The 18,228-nt window shown below is 61.6% G+C and overlaps 3 protein-coding genes across 3 annotated transcripts; all 3 read left to right on the top strand.

Annotated features, from left to right (window-relative positions):
- The first annotated feature begins 337 nt into the window (after nt 1–337).
- LOC114884515 (epididymal-specific lipocalin-5-like) lies at nt 338–2,699 on the top strand. The gene is given in 9 exon segments (XM_029203504.1): nt 338–433; nt 654–681; nt 684–786; nt 1,352–1,392; nt 1,395–1,430; nt 1,908–2,012; nt 2,241–2,342; nt 2,420–2,448; nt 2,493–2,699. Coding segments are annotated over 9 exon segments (747 nt in total).
- Nucleotides 2,700–7,441: 4,742 nt separating this feature from the next.
- Nucleotides 7,442–13,467, top strand: LCN6 (lipocalin 6). Its single transcript, XM_029204006.1, has 7 exons — nt 7,442–7,531; nt 7,711–7,850; nt 11,155–11,225; nt 11,738–11,848; nt 12,202–12,303; nt 12,603–12,628; nt 12,803–13,467. The coding sequence occupies exons 1-7, from the start codon at nt 7,442–7,444 to the stop codon at nt 12,803–12,805; spliced, it is 543 nt and encodes a 180-aa protein (XP_029059839.1). The 3' UTR covers nt 12,806–13,467.
- A 523-nt stretch (nt 13,468–13,990) lies between these two features.
- Nucleotides 13,991–16,250, top strand: LCN10 (lipocalin 10). Its single transcript, XM_029203503.1, has 4 exons — nt 13,991–14,252; nt 14,448–14,994; nt 15,328–15,398; nt 15,723–16,250. The coding sequence occupies exons 1-4, from the start codon at nt 13,991–13,993 to the stop codon at nt 16,040–16,042; spliced, it is 1,200 nt and encodes a 399-aa protein (XP_029059336.1). The 3' UTR covers nt 16,043–16,250.
- Nucleotides 16,251–18,228: the final 1,978 nt, after the last annotated feature.

Below are 18,228 nucleotides of genomic sequence, written 5' to 3'. Positions count from 1 at the left end.
CATCCCCTCACCCTGGAGCCTGGGGGCCCTGGAGGCCCCTCTGGCCATGGGACGTGGTCTGAGCACCTGGGCGGCCTGGGGCCCAGCCTGCAGGTGAGCGGATTAGGCGAATGAACACAGGAGGGAACCTGGGCGACACCCGCGCCCCATGGGTGGGTCCCTCTCGGGTCTGGCCCCGACGGCTCGTGGGCAGGCAGCCGCGTGAGCTGCCGGACTGTGTAATGAAGCCAGCCTGTGCCTTCCCTGATGCCCACAGGGAAGGGTATAAGCCTGGACTGGTGCTGAGGCCCGTGTCCTGCGGCTTTGGGGAGCTGGCCCCAGCCCCTGCCTGCCAGACATGAGGGGCAAGGTGATCGCAGGCCTGCTGGGGCTGTTCTTGGCACTGGCGGCCGGTGTGGAGGACTTGAGCCTGAAGGACTTCGACTTTGCCCAGGTGGCCGGGTCAGGGCGCCTGCCGTTGGGGACAGGCCCGCCCCGGCAAGCCTGGGAGACCCTGCAGGACCTGCTGCCTCTGGAGCCCCCTGCTAGCTCCACAGCATGCGGGGCCCTGGAATTTCCCAGACCACTGCCCTGCTCTGTGGTCGGGGGGGTGGCCCTTGATCCTGGCTGCGGCTTCCCCGGGGCAGCCCCCCTCCAGCTCTCCATCCCCCCAGTTTTCAGGTATCTGGTACGAGATTGCCTTCGCTCCAACCTGGAGCCCCAGGGCTCGCCCCGGATGAAGAAGATGGGGGCCGTAATGGTGCAGCAGGAGGGTCCCCACCTGGCCCTGACCTCCGTGTCTGACCAGTGAGTGACGCCTCTCTCCCCTGTGCCATGCGGTCACCCTGCTGGGATGAGGGTGGGTTTTGGGCCGAAGGACACTGGGGGTACAACCCTTTCCAGATGAGGGGTCCGCAGAGCAGAGCAGGAGTGCGGGGGGCCGTCATTCTCTAAGACGGCGGAGGAGGTGACCCTCAGCCTCAGAGCCAGTGCGGGCTGGGGCTCGGCCTCTGGCCCCACCGCCCGGGACCCCTCCCTGCTGGGTGTCAGGGCCTCCCCGCGAGGCTGCCCCAGCCCAGGCACTGTGGATGAGCCCATGCTGTCTGCGGGCTCGCACGCCCACGGCCTGGCCACCTCCCCTAGAACGTGTATGGGCTGGGGAGGTGTCTCTGGCCCCTCCGAGGACCCCGAGTCTGAGCCTCAGAGGTGGGCACACTTTCGCTGCAGGAGAAGTTTGTTCCCAGAGGGCGGTCTCCTCCTGCCCGGCCGGGAGGCTGGGGGCTCCCGGGTGGTCTCGGGGCTGCCCCTGGTCCAGAGCAATGGCGTGGCGGGGTTGGAGGCTGCTGGGCTGACAGGCGTCTGCTCCTTGCAGCACGAGCCGCTGTGTGGAGGAGAAGAGCCAGGCTGTGAAGGGGTCGCCCCCGGGAAGTTCAAGCTTCCTATGGAGTCTGGTAAGAGCCGCCTGCGGGGGCCCTGCACTCCGCTCAACCTGGAGGCCAACGTGGTGCCCAGTAGGCTGGGGCCCTCTAGCCGTGCCTTCCCTGCCGACTGGACCAGGTGGGCACACTGTGTCCCGCCACATGCGGCCCTTGCTCAGTCACACCGGGCACCGAGGGTCTTCCCGTGGGGACCCGGCGTCAGTGGGGTGCTACTGGTCACCCCTCCCAGAGCCCTCGGCATGAGGCTCAGTCCAAAGCCCGTGTGGAAGCCCCCCAGCCACCGTCTCCAGCCCCCAGGCTCTGGCCTCAGCTGCCAGGACTTCTCTGAAATCCTTGACAGTGTCGATCAGACGTCTTCCTGTCCTGGTCAGCGGGGTTCCCTGCCCACCGTGTGTGTGTCCTTTATGAGGTGAGGGTGGGCCCAGGGGCGTGGCCCGTGGGAGGTCCCCACCCAGAGCCTGGGAGGCCTGTGTTTGGTTCATTTCCCAGGAGGCAAAGAGGTCACTGTGGTGGCCTCGGACTACGAGACATACAGCATCATGAACACTGTCTTCCACAAAGGAGGGAAGGCCCACAGTGTCCTGAAACTTTATAGTGAGCCCACGGGGGAGTCTCTACTCTACCTCTGCCCTGTCCCAGCCCAGAGAGGGGGCAGGAGAGGGCTAGGAGGTGGATGGGATGGGCAGGACAGGCAGGGAAAGGGACAGGACAGGGAGGGGGACGGGGTAGGGCAGAAAGGGGCACAGGACAGGGCAGGGAGTGTGTCTGTGGCTCCAGTCTCCGCCTGTGCTCCCCCCAGCCAGCGGCAACCCTTCCTCGCAGGCCGGATGGTGGAACACGACGAAAAAGCCACGGACAGGCTCCTCGTAAAGGCCATGGAGCACGGGCTGTCAGCAGTGGATGTGCAGCTGCTCTCCAAGGACTGTAAGCGTCCGGGCCCCCGGGGCAGGCCTCGCTCCTGGCACCCATCTCCCCGCGTCACCGTCTTCTCTTCTCCACAGTGACCTGCGTGAACTTGCTGCCCCAGGTGGTGAGTTCCTGCCACCACTCTGAGACTGGGGCTCCGTCCACCAGGCCTTCCCGTCACACCTGGAAGAGGAGTCTGGGGTCCGAGGGGCGGTGGGGCTGTCTGGGGCAGACAGAGCAGAGGTCCAGACAGTGGGCCGAGCCGTGAGGGGCTGCCTGAGGCTCGAGGCCGTCAGCTGTCTGTCCTGGGCTGAGAGTGTGGTCCGGGCGCCTGTCCTGCAGCCCCTCACGCTGTCCCGTCCTACCGGGAGGTAAACCTTTTCCCCGGTCTGAGCCCCACCCGAGTCCTGGCCTGAGGGGAGCCCCGGCTCGCTCTAGTTCCTGGGCCTCCGGGGTGGTGACACCAGGCTGCCAGGAGGGGACCCTGGAGGCTGGGAGGGGAGAGCAGGGCTGGGCGGGGGAGGGGAGGAGGCTGGCCCTCGTCCCCCATTTCCATCCAGCAGGGTCCGGCGGGGGGCGGTGGGGTAGGCGCAGGCCCTGTGGGCCCCTTCTCGGGCTCCCCGGGTCCCCCACTGTGCTAACACGTCAGCTGCATGACCCCCTCTGTCTCAACGGCCCCGAGAGGTTGGGACAATTACCCCGCTTTGCAGGTAGAGAAACTGAGGCCCAGGCCTTCTGTGTCACAGGAGCTGATCTAGGGGAGCCCCCGCCCCCATCCGGGATGCTGGGAGCCCCGCCCACCCGGGCTCCCCTGGCCGCCCAGCCCTGGGGGGCCCGCCTGCACCTGCTCTGAATAAACTCTGCTGTCAAACCCGCTGCCCCAAGTCTTTCCTGGGGCCGAGGGGTGACAGGTGGGGGTGGCGGGGTGTGTTTTCTGTGACTGCCCTAAAAAGGACAGCAAACCCAACTCTCAGGTGGCCTGGGTTTACTGTGACCACGTCTGGCCCACCCCTGCCTGGACCTCCCCCTGCAGGGGGCTGAGTGGCCGCAGGCCAGGCTGCCCTGGGGGTGGTGGGGGGGTAGGGGGACGGGGGCACCATCTGCCACACTCCTAGGGTCTTCTCTGGTCCCTGAGAGCCAGAGGCAGCCCCAGGCCGGGATCCCTGAGCAGAGCCCCTCTCAAATGAAAGGTGACCACAGCCAGCGCCTGTCTACCTTTGCCCATGGCTCCCTACTGCCCCGAACTCAAATCCACGGGCACTGGGTCCAAGGCCCTCGACCACGGCTGCCCTCCGGCCCGCCCTGGCTCGCACCCGCAGGTCAGCCCAGCCTCGTCAGTGCCTGGGGTCACCCTGCATTCTCTCACCCCAGGACCTGCACTGTGAGGTATGATCCCCCCTCTCCTTCCATCGGCTGGGGCAGGGTAGAGAATGTGGGTGGGTGTCAGCCCCCTACCCACGTGCAGAGCAGCGCGACTGGGCTTCCAAGCACGGCTGGGGGGCTGGGGTGCTCGTCCAGCCAGAGACGAGAGACCCTGCTGACCCTCAGGCGTCCAGCCAGCCACCAGTAAGCCCTGCAGGAGTAAGGACCAGCCCTGAGGGAGGACCTACCTGGGACTCGCCTTAGCAAATCCTGAACCGTCCCAACAGACCCACAGGGGAGATGTTTGGAGACCGAATTCTGACACATTCGAGGTGCTTGGGGAACATTTGGACTTTTCCCCAGATCTGTCAGGCCAGAGCTCGAGGGAGCATGGTCGTCTGCCTCAGGGGAATTCCCCATAGAAGATTCTAGGATGTCTGCTTGGGCTTGGGCTGCTTGGTTCCGTAACACAGAACCCTGCTGGGCGTGGTGCAGAAACAACAGTTCACTTTCTTAGGTTCCTGGAGGCTGGAAGCCTGAGATCAGGGTGCTGAGATGGCTGGTGTCTGGTGAGACCCCCTTGTTGGCTTGTGGAAGGTGGCCTTCCCACTGCATCCCCCGCTGGCCTCTTCTCTGCACACACACGGAGATAGGTCTTTGGTGTCCTTCCCTCTTCTGAGGGCGCTAGCCCTACTGGATCAGGGTCATACCCTTATGACCTCACTTAAACTTATCACCCCCTAAAAGGCCCTAATGCCAAATACGGCCACATCGGGCCATGAGGGCTTTAGCACAGGAACTTGGGTTGCGGGGTGGGGGGGACACAAATCAGAGGGTGATAATGGAGACCAGGGCTTCTACCATGCGTCATCAGTAACGTCGAGCACAGAAGTTACTACACATACAAAGAAACAGGAAAATACGACCTATGGTTAAAAAAAAAGAAGTTAATAAAAAGTGATCCTGAGAAGGGCCAGAGCTGGATTTGGAAGGTGAAGGTCTAACTAAAGCAGCCTTTACATTCTGAACTTTTACTCTGCTCCACTGTCCCATCTATTCACGCGTGGGTACCATTCTGCCATCCATTAGTCTAGTCCTTCCTCATAGCTTCTGTTTTATCTCTATCATCTATCTATCCATCTATCTATCATCTATCATCTATCTACTATCTATCTATAGATCTATCTCTTTGTCTAATAGGGTAAATTTCGGCAAACTGAATTTTCCTGTAAAATTATCCATCTCATTGAGGACTTCAAAGTGATTTGCTTAGAGGTCAGCAAAGTACTTTCTGTTGATGAAACATTTTTTTCTTCTGTCCCAAAGGTCATTTCCCACCCTTTTGTCACTTCTTACTTCATGTATTTATGGTCTCTCCATCTCTTCTTATTCATGTTAGTTAATTCTGTTATTTTTAAAAAGAATACTAATGATTTTGTTAATAATTCTGCAAATTAACAGAAAAATTCTGTTCGTTTTTCCAAGGATGAGGACTTTGGTTCATTAATTACATCTGCTGTTCTCTATACTCTATTATTTCCCGCTTTTATCATTATTATTTCCTTCCTCGTGACATCCTACGGTTTATTTTGTTCTTTGTCTAGCTCTTAGAGTTGCGAATTTAATGCATTTAGTTTCACTCTTTTATTTTTAATGGTGTGTTTAAGGTTATGATGTTTCTTCTGACCCTGAATTACATGGTATTTTTATGATATTTATTTTAAATAAATTCTGTAATTTCAGTTGGTATTTTTCCTTTCATCCAATAGTATTTTTTAAAATAGAAAGTTAAAAAAAATCTAGTTTTATTGTATTTTGTTTTGTTTTGGGGGTTTTTGTGGCCGCGCTGCACGGCATGTGGGATCTTAGTTCCCTGACCAGGGATCGAACCCACATGCCCTGCATTGGAAGCACAGAGTCTTAACCCCGGGACTGCCAGGGAAGTCCCAGTTTTATTGTATTTTGGTCAGAGAACATTGTTTGTAATATTTCTACTTTGTGGAACTCATCGATGCTTTCTCTGTGACCAATCAATTTTGTGCATGTTTTACTCTCTGTTATCAAGAGTACAATTATAGGGCTTCCCTGGTGGCGCAGTGGTTGGGAGTCCGCCTGCCGATGCTGGGGACACGGGTTCGTGTCCCGGTCCGGGAAGATCCCACATGCCGCGGAGCGGCTGGGTGCGTGAGCCATGGCCGCTGAGCCTGCGCGTCTGGAGCCTGTGCTCTGCAACGGGAGAGGCCACAACAGTGAGAGGCCCGCGTACCGCAAAAAAAAAAAAAAAAAAGTTAGAACTATGAGAAATAAATGTCTGTTGTTTACAAGCCGCCGGCCTGTGGTTTTCTGTTATTTCAGCCCCAACGGACTAAACAGCCTGCCTTTAATTCCCGCGTAGGAAGCATCGCCCATGGGTCTGCTTCTGGCGTCTGTTTTTCCTGCTGCTTCTCACTCACATTGCCTTCCTCTCCCAAGTGTTTTTTTAGGAAACTGAACTTGAAAAAATAACTAACGAGGTTAATGTCAAGGTCGGGGTGATGTTTTTGTCTTTTATTGTCATTTTCTTCCGTCAGGCATCTGGGAGGCCTGTGGTCAGGGACCACCCCCATCCAAGCTCAGGCTTGAGGCTCTCTGGGCCCTGAGGCAGGGCAAGGCTTAGCTGCAAGTCTGCGTGCGGCGGGCTTACTTTCATCCCCTTTCCTGCAGGGCTCATCTCCCAAGCAGGGCTGGGGTGCTGGCTTGGCCGAGGTCCCTTCTGGGAAGGCCCGGCAGGACAGATGGCTTCATCTGTCCTCACCTTCCAAACCCTGCCTGTTCTGTGTCCACAGCACCCCTGGAAGCCAACCAGCAGAGGGGTCTGGGAGCTGTGGCGTGCAGGATCCCCCACCCCGGCGAGGCATCTTCCCAGTTACTTCCGCCTGGGTTTCGGGGGCTCAGACAGATCCTGCCGAGCGCCCTGCCCTTCACTCCCAGGCAGGGTCTCCGATGACCCCGGGCGGGCAGCCCAGGCCCAGGGAGAGCTCCCATGCAGCCTTGGGGGCCTGGCCAGGGTCATGGTGAGCAGGGGTAGGAGGCAGCAGGGTGAGGCTGCCAGAGAGTGGGCAGGTCCAGACGGGCGAGGAGCGGCGGGCGGAAGGAACAGGGTGTTCCGCTGGGTGTTGCCGTGATGGGGCAGGAGCCCGCAGCCCGCAGAGCAGGAGGGTTGCTGGGCCGGGAGGAGGTGGGAGCTTTCCAATAAGCTGCGCGGGGACTTTTCATACTTTTAAGGATGAAAACAAAAGATATGCACAGCTGCAGCTTCTGGAGGGGCTACTTGTTCTTGACGCTCTCCTCAGACATGACCTTGGCCTGGGTTCAAGGGCAGAGTCCCTGGCCTGCCCAGACTGAGCCAGAGACTGTTGGCTCCCCGGAGAGGAGGGGAGGGGAGGGGAGGGGATGGTGCGGCTGAGGGCTGGATGCTCCTTCTGGAACCTTCCAAGTGAGAGAAACGGGGATGGCACGAATGTGTCTACATAGGAGGGGCTTCGCACACGCTCCCCAGGGCCCACGGCCCACTCTCCGGCACGTCTGGAGGATTAATTCCCCCGCCCCACCGCCCCAGTACTTTTGCCACCTCGCGAGAAGAGAGGCCAGGATGGTGCCCCGGAGGTTAGCGGCCGCCCACAGCAGTGCGTTCTGAGCCTTTTAAAGAGGCTTCCGGGGGCTGGAGGGCTCGTTCACCCCCGCGCAGGTGTGCTGGTGTGCAGACCTCTGCGAGGATGAGGGCTGTGCTGCTGGCCGCCCTTCTGGCTTCGGTCTTGGTGCCCAGGGCCCGGGCCGCGTGGCTGGGGAGGTCGGACCCTCGGCAGGTGACAGCCCTCTTGTGCCAGCACATGCCTTGGGGCCGCATGGCCTCTGGGCTCCCCCAGTGCCAGCCCAGACCACGGGGGCTGTGGGTGGATGGGCTAGCCTGCGTCAGGGCCCCCAGATCAAGAGGATGGGCCGGGGCTGGAGGGACAGGCCCCCTCACCCGTTCCTCCTCCATCAGCTCCTGGGGTCCTGGTACATTCTCGCCGTGGCCTCGGGGGAGAAGGACTTTGTGGTGGACAAGGCCACGAAGAACATCGAGGGGGTCATGCTGACCCTCACGCCAGAGAACACTCTGAAGATGCTGTCCTCCCGGAACCGGTGCGTGGGGCTGGGGTCTGGACGGCGGGCCCCCCCCTCCCCTCCCTCCCCTCCCTCCCCTCCCTCCCCTCCCTCCCCCTCCACGCTGGGCTCTGCTCTGAGAGCCACCCTCTGCCTGGCGTCTGGGCTCTGCATCCCTGGACTCCTGGCTGGGGCGCCCCTGGGTGGGACTCAGGCCTTCTCCACCGGGGCCGGGCACAGCTTCTGACCTCCCCCCCTGCTGTTCCAGGCCCTTGGGTAGCTTGGCAGGGTCTCTGGTCAGCGGGAGAGGCCTCTTCTTTGCTTAAGGCCCTCCTGAGCTGCTACTTAAGGTGGGTCCGTGCATCTGTGGCTTGGAGCCCCTGGTTCTCTCGGAAAATGAATCCCCCAGAAGACGTGGTCACTGAGGTCATTTATCAGACAGGACTTGTGGTGTCAGGCTGAGCCTTGGCCGATTTTGGCCAGTGGAGCAGACCCCACGCACACCTTGGGGCAAGGGATGCTGGAAGGAGGGGTCGTGCTTCTGGGGGGCCTTGCTGCCTGGGACACCTGGAGGGAGCCAGGCAGGGGGCGGGGGGCATGGCGTGCTGGGGGAGGTGTCGTTCTAGCATCCCCATCTTTCACGTGGGGAAGGCCAGGCAGTCACCAGCTGGTGGTGCACCACGGGCATTTCCACCCTGAATCTGGAGCCATCGCGCGGCCTGAACAGCCACGCAGACCCCGGCCTGAGAGGGGAACTTTCTCCCCTGCTCCCTGAGGCACGGTCACTGCCTTCAGGAGATGGCAGGGCTGCCGTCCACCTGGGCCAGCCAGGCCGAGGATGTGCAAGGACTGAGGGGGTCTGTGCTGGGGCGGGGGCCCCTCTGAGTTGGGTGAACATGGGGTCACATGTGGCGTGGGTGGCAGCCCCAAAGCCACATGGCTCGGTGAGTCCTGATGAGGCTGGTGGGAAAACAATCTGCATATGGAAACCTGGCCTCTGGAGAGCCCTGGGCCCTGTGGAACAGCCGTGAACGGGGAGAGGACCACGGCAATCGCAGGGGAGGGGGGTCTCCGACACTCTTGCTGGAACCTGCTTGCGGTTGGGGCTGGTGAGTGGCCTTGCTCTGAGCCCCGTCAAGGTGCCTCTGTCTGAGGACCTCGGCCAGCCCGTCTGCAGGACTCACAGTCAGACTAGGGCTTACAGGACAGGCAAGCAGCCGTTTCATTTTGTTATGTAATGTGAACTTCATTTGCCGGATTTTGAATAGGAAACACATTTGCGTGTTTCAAAAAATCAGAGTGCCCCGGGAATTCCCTGGAGGTCCAGTGGTTGGGACTCAGCGCTTTCACTGCCGAGGGCATGGGTTCGATCCCTGGCTGGGGAACTAAGATTTTGTAAGCCGCGTGGCACAGCCAAAAGAAAAATCAGAATCCCCAGGGGTGGAAAGCAGGGGTCTTTCCCCCCCCACCTCAGCCAGTGGCCCCCTCCCCACAGGTGGCCCACGGTTTTGATCTGCTGCAGCTCCTCAGGGACGTTCAGGCACACGCAAGCACACGCGCGTCATTTAAACACGAGGGCCAAATACCATTCCGTGTCAGTCCCTGGGGTCTCTACCCTCTTTTTTTAAAAAATAAATTTATTTATTTCATTTATTTTATTTTTGGCTGCGTTGGGTCTTCATTGCAGTGCACGGGCTTCTCATTGTGGTGGCTTCTCTAGTTGCAGAGCATAGGCTCCAGGCGCGCAGGCTTCAGTACTTGTGGTTCGCAGGCTCCGTAGTTGTGGCTCACGGGCTTAGTTGCTCTGCGGCATGTGGGATCTCCCCGGATCAGGGATCAAACCGTGTCCTCTGCATTGGCAGGCAGATTCTTAACCACTGCGCCACCAGGGAATCTGCCCTCTTTTGAAACATTTAAAATTTTATTCTCTTTTGTCTTTATAGGCGACAAACTTCCCCATGTTAGTTTTTGCTTCTTTCTCTGATCACGAGGGAGTGAGACGTCTCGGTACCTGTTCCTTCTGTGTTTCCTTCCCAGCCCAGCGTCTGTTCATATCTTTTGCATACTTTTCCCTCGGGCGGGTTATTATTGACTTGCAAGAACGCTTAAGTATTAGGGATTTTTAGCCACTGTCTGTGATAAAGTTAGATTCAAATATATTTCCCATTTTGTCATTTTTCTTATACCACCGAGGAGCTGTTGATAGGAAGGGCTCTTTTAGTTTTAGTGCAGGTGTAAACACCTGGCTTCTCTCAGGGCTTCTGGGTTTTGTGTTCAGAAGCCTTTCTGTCTCCCTGGAGCTAAGAGGGCCTCTGACCTCTGACCTGCTCGGGGCTGAGCCTGGGGATGCACGAGCTGTGACCATCGCTGAAGGGCCCAGTCGCCCAGCTCCACTCACCCAGTGGTTCCTCTTCCTCCACTGACTGAGATGCTACCTTGTCTCGAGCGAACCTCCTCTGCTTTTTGCTTCATTTTCGGGCTTTCTCTTCTGTTCCTTTGATTTGTCTATTTCTGTGCCAAGTCCCATTGTTTTCCCTCTTGGGGCCCCACAATACGCCTTGTCAGTTTACTGGCTTGTTTTTGCTGGTTACACCTCCTTTTAGGCTTTTCCTTGCTATTCCTGTGTCTTGCACGGAACTGGGCGGGGAGCTGGTCTTGCTGCACTTACAGAAGTGGGTCTGCTCATTTTGCGGACTGGCGGCTTAGGGAATTTGGCCCCTTTTGGTGTTGAGTCTCTTTATCCAGAACTGCAGACCTGGGGCTTCCCTGGTGGCGCAGTGGTTAAGAATCCACCTGCCAATGCAGGGGACACAGGTTCGAGTCCTGGTCCGGGAATGACGCCTAGATCCCGTGCTCGGCAACAAGAGAAGCCACTGCAGTGAGAAGCCTGCGCGCCACAACAAAGAGTAGCCCCCACTTGACGCAACTAGAGAAAGTCCGTGCGCAGCAACAAAGACCCAGCGCAGCCAAAAATTTAAAAAATAAATTAATTAACAACAACGACAACAAAACACAACTGCAGACGCCCTGTTTGTCTCATGCTCCTTTGGTGCCCTCAGCAGTGATAAAAAAACTTCTAAGTTTTCTCCGTGTGGTTCTGGCAGCGCGGGTCTCTGGGGAGGTGACGGAGCAGATTCGCATTCTGCAGGTGCCGAGCTGGCCCATTTCCCTGACAGGTTCGCTTTGGTCAAGAGCAGGGTTTCTGGCTAACTTGGGCCACCGAGGGGGAGGCGGAATCCCCTCTGCAGCCACGCTGGCCCCTGGCTGGGTCTGGGTGGCCAAACCTGTCTTCTCTCGTCCTGCATACGGACCCTGGGTGATGACAGATCCTTTTCTTTTCCAGGCTGGAGAGATGCCACCTGCATGCTGTGGAACTGATGAAACAAAATTCCAGATGGGTGTTTGGGAATCCCTGTAAGGATGCCGGCCACGGTGGTCCGGATTCCGGGCAGGCTCCATTTCCCTGACCATGATCGGGGCCGGGTCCTGCCCCTGGCAGCCCTGGGCCCCCTGCGCCTGCAGGCAGGGTCAGCACGCAGGAGGGGAAGGGGAGGGGGCGACTCCACCCCAGGCTTCAGTGGCGTTCTCCCCTGGGAAGTGAAAGGTCCTCATTTTGTCAGAGGTTTGGCGCCAGTCCTGAGGACAGAGGACTCGACTGTGTCAGGCGGGCTCAGCTGGGACCCCAGGCCTCTCGCTGTACTGTGTGGGGGCGGGGCAGCTGGCACTCTTACCCCGTGGGGACAGGATCACGGGAGGGCGCCCCAGGATGAGCTGGGACTCACCTGCTGTCCATCAGCCACCACAAGCCTCTGTGTGCCGGAGCCGGGTGGGGGTCAGGGACCAGGGGGACAGAGCTGGGAGGCTCTCGGCCAGCTGGGGGGCCCCCCACGAGGTCTGACCCCACCCCGGCGGCACCTGTCTCCTAGCCCTGGGTGTGCTGGAGTACCGGGTGCTGGCCACCAACTTCAGGGACTATGCCATAGTGCTCACGCAGCTGGAGCTCCAGGACGAGGCCTTCAGCACCGTGGAGCTGTACAGTGAGCGCGGCCGCGGGCGCGGAGGCCTCCCTGCCGTGCTGGGCCTCCGTCTTCCCGGGGTCCCAGCCTTGAAAGAGCCTAGCAGGCTGGCGGCCGCTCCGCTCCATCACTCATCCCTGCATGAAATCCCCACCGGGGCCCCGAGCCTTCCTTCCCTGTCACCCCCTCCCTGCACTTGTCCTCTGTGGGAGACGTGACCCTGCCTGGAGGGAGGGACGGGGTGGGAGCTGCACGTGGTAAAGGGCCTTGGGGTCAGAGAGCGCAGGGTCCCAAGTGTCTGTCTGGTTCCTGCTGCGGACCCCCTGCTCGCCCCCGTCCCCCAGCCCGGCTCTCAGGGGGCACCTCCCCTGCAGGCCGGACGGAGCTGGCCAGCCAGGAGGCCATGGGCCTCTTCACCAAGTGGAGCAAGGGCCTGGGCTTCTCGTCCCAGCAGCGGGCCACGCTGCAGAAGGACCGTGAGTGTCACCGAGCCTGACGCCACCGTGTGCTGAGGGGCACAGACCGTGGGGCCATTTGCTGGCTTCCGCTACGCTCGGGGACCCTCCAGGCCTCAGGGCTGGCAGGGCTCGGGGGTCTTCAAGGAGTCACCTAGTCCCCGCCCAAAGTCAGACCTGTGGGGACGGGGGGTGCGGGGGCGGCTGTGTGCAGGGGCCGGCAGGGCCCCGGGTGCTCTGCGGCCATGGTCTGTCTCAGGCGCCCGGCTGGGCAGGGAGACCTGCCCCGTCCTCACTGCCGTCTCGCTTTCCTCCCCCAGTCACCTGTGCACGCAAGGTCTTCCAGGTAAGCGGCCTTCCCGAGCATCCCTGAGCTCCTGTGTGGTGGGTGGAGTCTGGGGGCCCTGGGGGCCCCTCCATCCCAGTGGCTCTACCACCGCCATGCAGGGCTGGGGGCTTGGGGGAGCTGATGCCTCTCCGGGCAAGCCCAGGGTCCCCCAATGTTCCTCATGGTTTTCAGTGAATGCTGCAGCCCCCAGGGGACCGGAGGAGGCTGGCCAGATGCTACCCTCCCTGCTCAGCCTCCCAGGTGCTGGGCTTTGGGCCGGCTGCTCCCAGGGGCTCTCGACGCAGATTGCAATAAAGCGGTTCCACAAACCTGTGCTATGCCTCTCGCCTGTGTCCAAGCAGGGCCCTGGGCTGAGAGCAGACAGAAGAGCCGACAGGGAGCTGCCTCCTCGGGGCTGGGTGGCTGCAGGGAGAGGCGGATGGGCGGGGTGGGCTTGTCAAGGGCTGAGCACAGAGCACAGAGCCAGCCTGGGCACGAGAGTGCGGGCCTGCAGCCCCGTCCCTCCCCAGCGGCCCTCTGGCCCGGAGGTGGGAGCTGGGCTGCAGGCGGCTGCTCCTTCCACAGGGCTCACAGCGCCCCGGGCAGGCAGGAGGCTGGTCCGCTCAATTTGGAGGACGACCCTGTGATCTGGATGAAGAGTGGGCAGGGCGCTGGGCTGGGATGCCCAGGGTGTGAAAGATTGGCTTTTCCTGGCTGGAGCTCTTGGATGGGGGGTGGGGGCAGGGACCCCAGAGGGCTCGAGCCTGTCGGTCCTCCTGTGTCCTGAAGTCCTGGCAGAGCACAAGCCGTCAGGGGAGGTGGGCTGGGAGCAGGGTGGGGACTGCCTCTCACTTGAGGTGAGGTCAGGTACACACAGGCTGCCACCCTCTTCACACACACGCATGTGCACATATGCAAACACGTCAGTACCTTCTAAGGGCATCGAGAAGGCAGCCCCCGCGTCAGCGCCGGCACCATCTGAGCCCCGTCTTCACGTTCTTCACTTTCGTCCCTGTGAAGTGACTCAATGACACGTTCCGACCTTTGCCTCTCTCCCCGGGGGGCTAGGACAGAAGGCCCAGGAGCCTCCCTGCCAGGTGCAATGGCTCTAGGGGACATATGGTGACCGGAGGCCCAGGAGGTGACCTGGGGAACATCATGGTCTCCATCTTTGGGGCATCCCAGGACAGCAGCTGTGCCGCTCCGAGGGCCAAGGGTAGGGCTGGCCCTCCGTGCGGGGAGGGAGGGCCCCAAGCTCCCTCCCCGCCATTGGCCCACCAGGCTGGCTCGCGGCTGCAGGCTGGCCGGACACCCACGCAGGGCTGGTGGGCGGGGACATTTAAGCGTGGCGTCCAGCGGGCAGCTGGGAGGAGGGCCAGGATGGGGCCAGGCTGGCTGTTGCCCATGCTGGGCCTGGTGCTGGAGCTGCCTGGGGGGTCCCCGGCGCAGAAGCAGCTCCCCAGGGAGCCCCACAACCTCAACTGGGGCAAGGTGAGTCTCGTGCCCCCAGCCCACCGGCCGGGCGCCGGGGCCAGGGTGGGCAGGGGCAGCAGGAAGAGGGGTCCCTGGAAATCTTCGCAGAGCCACCGGAATCCGCTGGACGGGCTTTCAGAGGGCTCCGGCACAGGCTTCTGTTGGCCCCGTGGGGCAGCCGACGGCCTCTTTTAGGGACAGGCTGGGGCTTCAAAACTCAGCTGACGGCCGTGGGCCACATGCCAGGAGTCCCGAGGAGGGGCCGTAGCAGAGGCCCCCAGACAGGCACAGCCTGAGGTGGCCCGGAGGTGCCAGGTGGGCAGAGGGGAGGCAGCACGAGCAGGACACGTCCTGGAATAATGAGGCCTCTGGCTGGGTGGAAGTTTCCTGTGGGGGCGGCCATGGGCACAGGCTGAGGAGACTGGGGGGCATCTGGGAGGGGCTCTGCTGCAGGGAGAGCAGTGGGACGGGGTGCGGGGGCCAGCTGGGAGGGAAGGGGCCCCCACGAGGCCCACGTGGGCAGGAAGCTCTGACACCCGGTGCCCAGGGCCCTGCCTGGTGCCGCCTCGGGCCCTAGAGCAGCCGGGCATCTGCGTCCTCAGCCTGGGGCGGCAGCGGGGGCCCCGAGGCAGGGCCGTGCCATCCTGTGGGTGCTGGACGTGCCCTGGGCCTCAGGCTAGGGTCACCTGTCCTGTGGGTTCTCTGGGACTGGGGTGGGGGCCGAACCCGTGTGGCAGCCCAGACCCCGTGCCCCCAGCACCCTCTCTACAGTTTTCAGGGTTCTGGTACATTGTTGCCATCGCCTCTGACACCCAGGGGTTGTTGCCGGCCAGAGACAAGAGGAAGCTGGGGGCGTCTTTAGTGAAGGTTCACAAAATGGGCCAGCTGCGGGTGGTCCTCGTCTTTAACTGGTGAGTGGACCAGGGCAGGGGTCCCAGCACATCCTCTGCAGACCCCTGAGCCCAGGGAGGGGAAAGGGAGCCGGGGGGTGGGGGCGGGGACCAGGCCCGAGCGTCAGTCTGGAAATCCCACAAGGACTGTCTCAGAAACCCCAATACCCATCACTTTCTGCCCCTAAAACTCAAACGGCTGCTTTTGGGAGAGGCTCCCACAGTCCACCAGGGGCTCAGCGGGCAGAGGGCGTTTGGAATGTTTCCCCTGAGCTGTGGGACCGGCCCGGGTCCACGCTGGAAAGTCCCAGGGCGGCAGAGCCCAGAAGGGGCTCACAGCCCACCTCCCCCCAGGTCACAGGGGTGCAAGGCACACTTGCTGATCCTGCGGAAAGACAGGAAGAGGGCTGTGTTCAGGAACACCTGTGCGTAACCGCTGGGCCCTCGGGAGAGCAGGGGGAGGGGTGTCCAGGGCTTCCTGGCCACCGGGACCCAGGCTTGGGCTACCGACCACACTGGCCCCAGCTGTCCTCCTCTGAGAACATGGGCCGGTGGGGATGAACGCCCAGGACACGCAGTCAGGCCACCGTGGCCCAGAGCCAACGTGGCAGGCGTGTGCCCAGGGGCCTGGGTGGAGGGGACTCTGCGGCCCTTCCAGACACCCCCGCTGGGCAGGCGGAAGGGGTCAGGGGGTCGGGGCCCACCGTCCAGGCGCGAGCAGGCGACTCTGTGCTTCTCTTCCCGTCCAGTGAAGGGGGTGGCGGGCTTCCACGTTCTGATCTCTGACTACAAGGACAGCGTGGTCTACCTGCGCCTGGGCCGCCGGGCGGGCCAGGCCACCAAGACCCTGCTTCTCCTCAGTGAGTCCAGTGGCCGGGCGTGCGGGGCAGAGAGTGGGGGCCGAGCGGGCATCGTGCCGGACACCCAGACCAGCGGCCACACAATGGGCACTCACCCCTCAGTCCAGGGTGCCAGCCTGTGGGGTCTGGTGGTTTGCAGACGGCCGCCTTCTCGCTGTGTCCTTGCACAGGGGTTGGGGCGGTGCTCTGGTCTCGTCCTCTTCTCATAAGGGCACCAACTCCATCATGAGGGCCCCACGCTCACGACCTCAGCTACCCCGATCACCTCCCAAGGCCTCCTATGACCACCCAGTTGGGGACTCAACACGTGAATTTGGGGGACACACACACGTAGCCCACAGTGGCCGGTCACGGCCCGTGGGGTATGGCCTGGCAGGAGGGGTGACGTGGGGAGGTAGGGCTGGCCGAGGATGTAAGCACAGGGAGGGAGGGAGGGAAGGAAGGAGGGAGGGAGGGAAGGAAGGAGGGAGGGAGGGAGGGGGGGGGGAGGGGGGGGGGGGGGGGGGGGGAGGGCAGAACACGGGACCCTGTGTGTGGAGACCATGCGGGAGGGTCTGGGAGGTGCCCCCAGGGGCGAGTGGGGAGGCCATTGCAGAGGGGGCTCAGAAGGGCAGAGGCCGGGAGGGGCAGGCTGTCCATGTGGACGCAGAGGCCCCCAGGCTGACAGCAGGATTGGGGGGCAGGAGGTGAACCAGGAAGAGGTTCTGCCCCGGGTTGGGTGGGTGGTACAGAGAGGGTGCTGGGGCGTCTCCGTCGGGGTAGGCTCGTCCAGGGATGCAGCGGGAGGGGCAGAGGCCAGACTGGCCAGAAGGAACTGGAGGGCGCTGCGTGGTGACCCTGCGTGGTGACCCCACCTCCCAAGGCTCTCTGGGGACCCGCCCTGGCCGACGCTTCCTGTCACGCACCAGTAGCTGCCTGCCCCTGAGTGCACGCACCTTGCTTGTCTGGCCCAAAGCCTGCGGGCGTTCCGGTGCTGAGGGGCAGGTGCCACCTCGCACGGCTGATGGCGCGACTCTGCTTCCCCACGCAGGCAGACAGAGCACGGCCAGCTTCCTGAGTATGAGAAAGTTCATAGATGTGTGTGAGGCTTTGGAGCTCACCCGCAGTGTGACAGTTCTCCCGAAAGATGGTAAAGTGCGGCCGCAAGCGCTCGGGCTCGGGCAGCACCGCTCCCGGCCCCGTGCCCATCCCGCTGGGGTGCTGACTCCTGTGGGGGACAGAGAGGTGGAGCGGTGACAAGGGCACTTGTTAAAGATCTAAAGCCACCGTGAATGCACGGCCACGTGTGCGAGGCCACGGCACCCAGAGCACAAATGCTGCCTTGGCCAGGTCTCTGCCATGTGGCTGGGGGTCGGGGCTGCACGGCTTTGCCCTCTGCAGTGCCCGAGGCCCCCGGGAGAGCCAGTCCCCCACCCCCTCACTGCCTCTTTCCTCTCCCGCAGCTTCCTGTGCACACACCATCCTGCCGTGAGAGTGAGCTGCCACCCACCTGCTCTTCCCTTTGAGACTCGACTTGTGGTCCACCTAGACCGCAGGAGTGTTGTTCCAAATTGCAGGCTTTCACATCCAACTGGTCGTTGAGTGGTGTTTGGGGACCCCAGGCCTCTGATGATGTGGAACCTGGGGCCCGTGGCTGTAGCCCAGCAGGGTCCTTTACGATCACTGAGGGATGGGGTGAGGGGCACATGCTGACCGGGCGGGGGATGTGAAGCCAGGCCCCTTTGGCCTGTGTCCTCTGGATTACGCGGCAAAAAGGTGCGGCTGGGCCTTTTCTGCTGCAAAATAGACCACGGGTCCCATGTAATGTGCCACGTGCTTTCTCTGCAGTGAGTCTCTGCCACCGTCCTCCGCGTCCCGTGACACCCTGCACTGTCTCAGGAAGCTGTACGCTTATACGCACCACATGCATGTCACGGACATCGTGCTGGCTGCTGGGGAGAGAGCAGTGGGCACACAGGCAGCCATGGTTCTCTCTTTAGGAGAAGTGGGCACTGACTCAGTCATCCAAGCACACAGTCATAGACCCTCAGGAGTACGTCCAGAGGTGCCAAGTGCGCACCACAGCAGGCCTGGCTCGTTCCAGGTCGGGAGGAAGGGTCAGGGAGAGCTTCTTGGAGGAAGTGACGTTTGAGCTGAGAAATGAAAGGCGGTGCGGGTTGAGAAAGTTATGGTGAGGCTGGGAGGGAGCAGGCCCTCCCTGGAAGATGAAACAGTCTGAAAAAGCCCAGAGTGGTGGAGATGGAGGGGAGGGCGTGGGTGCAGGGCCGGGCCTGAGCTCGGAGCAGCTCAGGGATGCCCGGATGCAGGTGTCCTGCGGGAGTGCGAGTCTAGAGCAGAGGTCAAGGTGGGAGACACTAGAGCAGAGGTCAAGGTGGGAGACACTAGAGCAGAGGTC

This window comes from Monodon monoceros, unplaced genomic scaffold (genome assembly GCF_005190385.1).
Source record: "Monodon monoceros isolate NGI ecotype Baffin Bay Population unplaced genomic scaffold, NGI_Narwhal_1 Super_Scaffold_5, whole genome shotgun sequence".
Taxonomy (NCBI): Eukaryota; Metazoa; Chordata; class Mammalia; order Artiodactyla; family Monodontidae; genus Monodon; species Monodon monoceros.
The sequence above is the reverse complement of the archived record's forward strand: the minus strand, read 5'-3'. Positions and strand labels throughout refer to the sequence as shown.

Bases quoted from the DNA above. Each gene is read 5' to 3' on its own strand.
- LCN6 (XM_029204006.1), top strand. From the start codon at position 7,442: ATGAGGGCTGTGCTGCTGGCCGCCCTTCTGGCTTCGGTCTTGGTGCCC. The intron at 7,532-7,710 runs GTGACAGCCCTC...CTCCTCCATCAG, and splicing joins GGAGGTCGGACCCTCGGCAG to CTCCTGGGGTCCTGGTACAT. The intron at 12,304-12,602 runs GTGAGTGTCACC...TTCCTCCCCCAG, and splicing joins GGCCACGCTGCAGAAGGACC to TCACCTGTGCACGCAAGGTC.
- LCN10 (XM_029203503.1), top strand. From the start codon at position 13,991: ATGGGGCCAGGCTGGCTGTTGCCCATGCTGGGCCTGGTGCTGGAGCTG. The intron at 14,253-14,447 runs GTGGGGCAGCCG...TGGAATAATGAG, and splicing joins CACAGGCTTCTGTTGGCCCC to GCCTCTGGCTGGGTGGAAGT. The intron at 14,995-15,327 runs GTGAGTGGACCA...ACCTCCCCCCAG, and splicing joins GTGGTCCTCGTCTTTAACTG to GTCACAGGGGTGCAAGGCAC.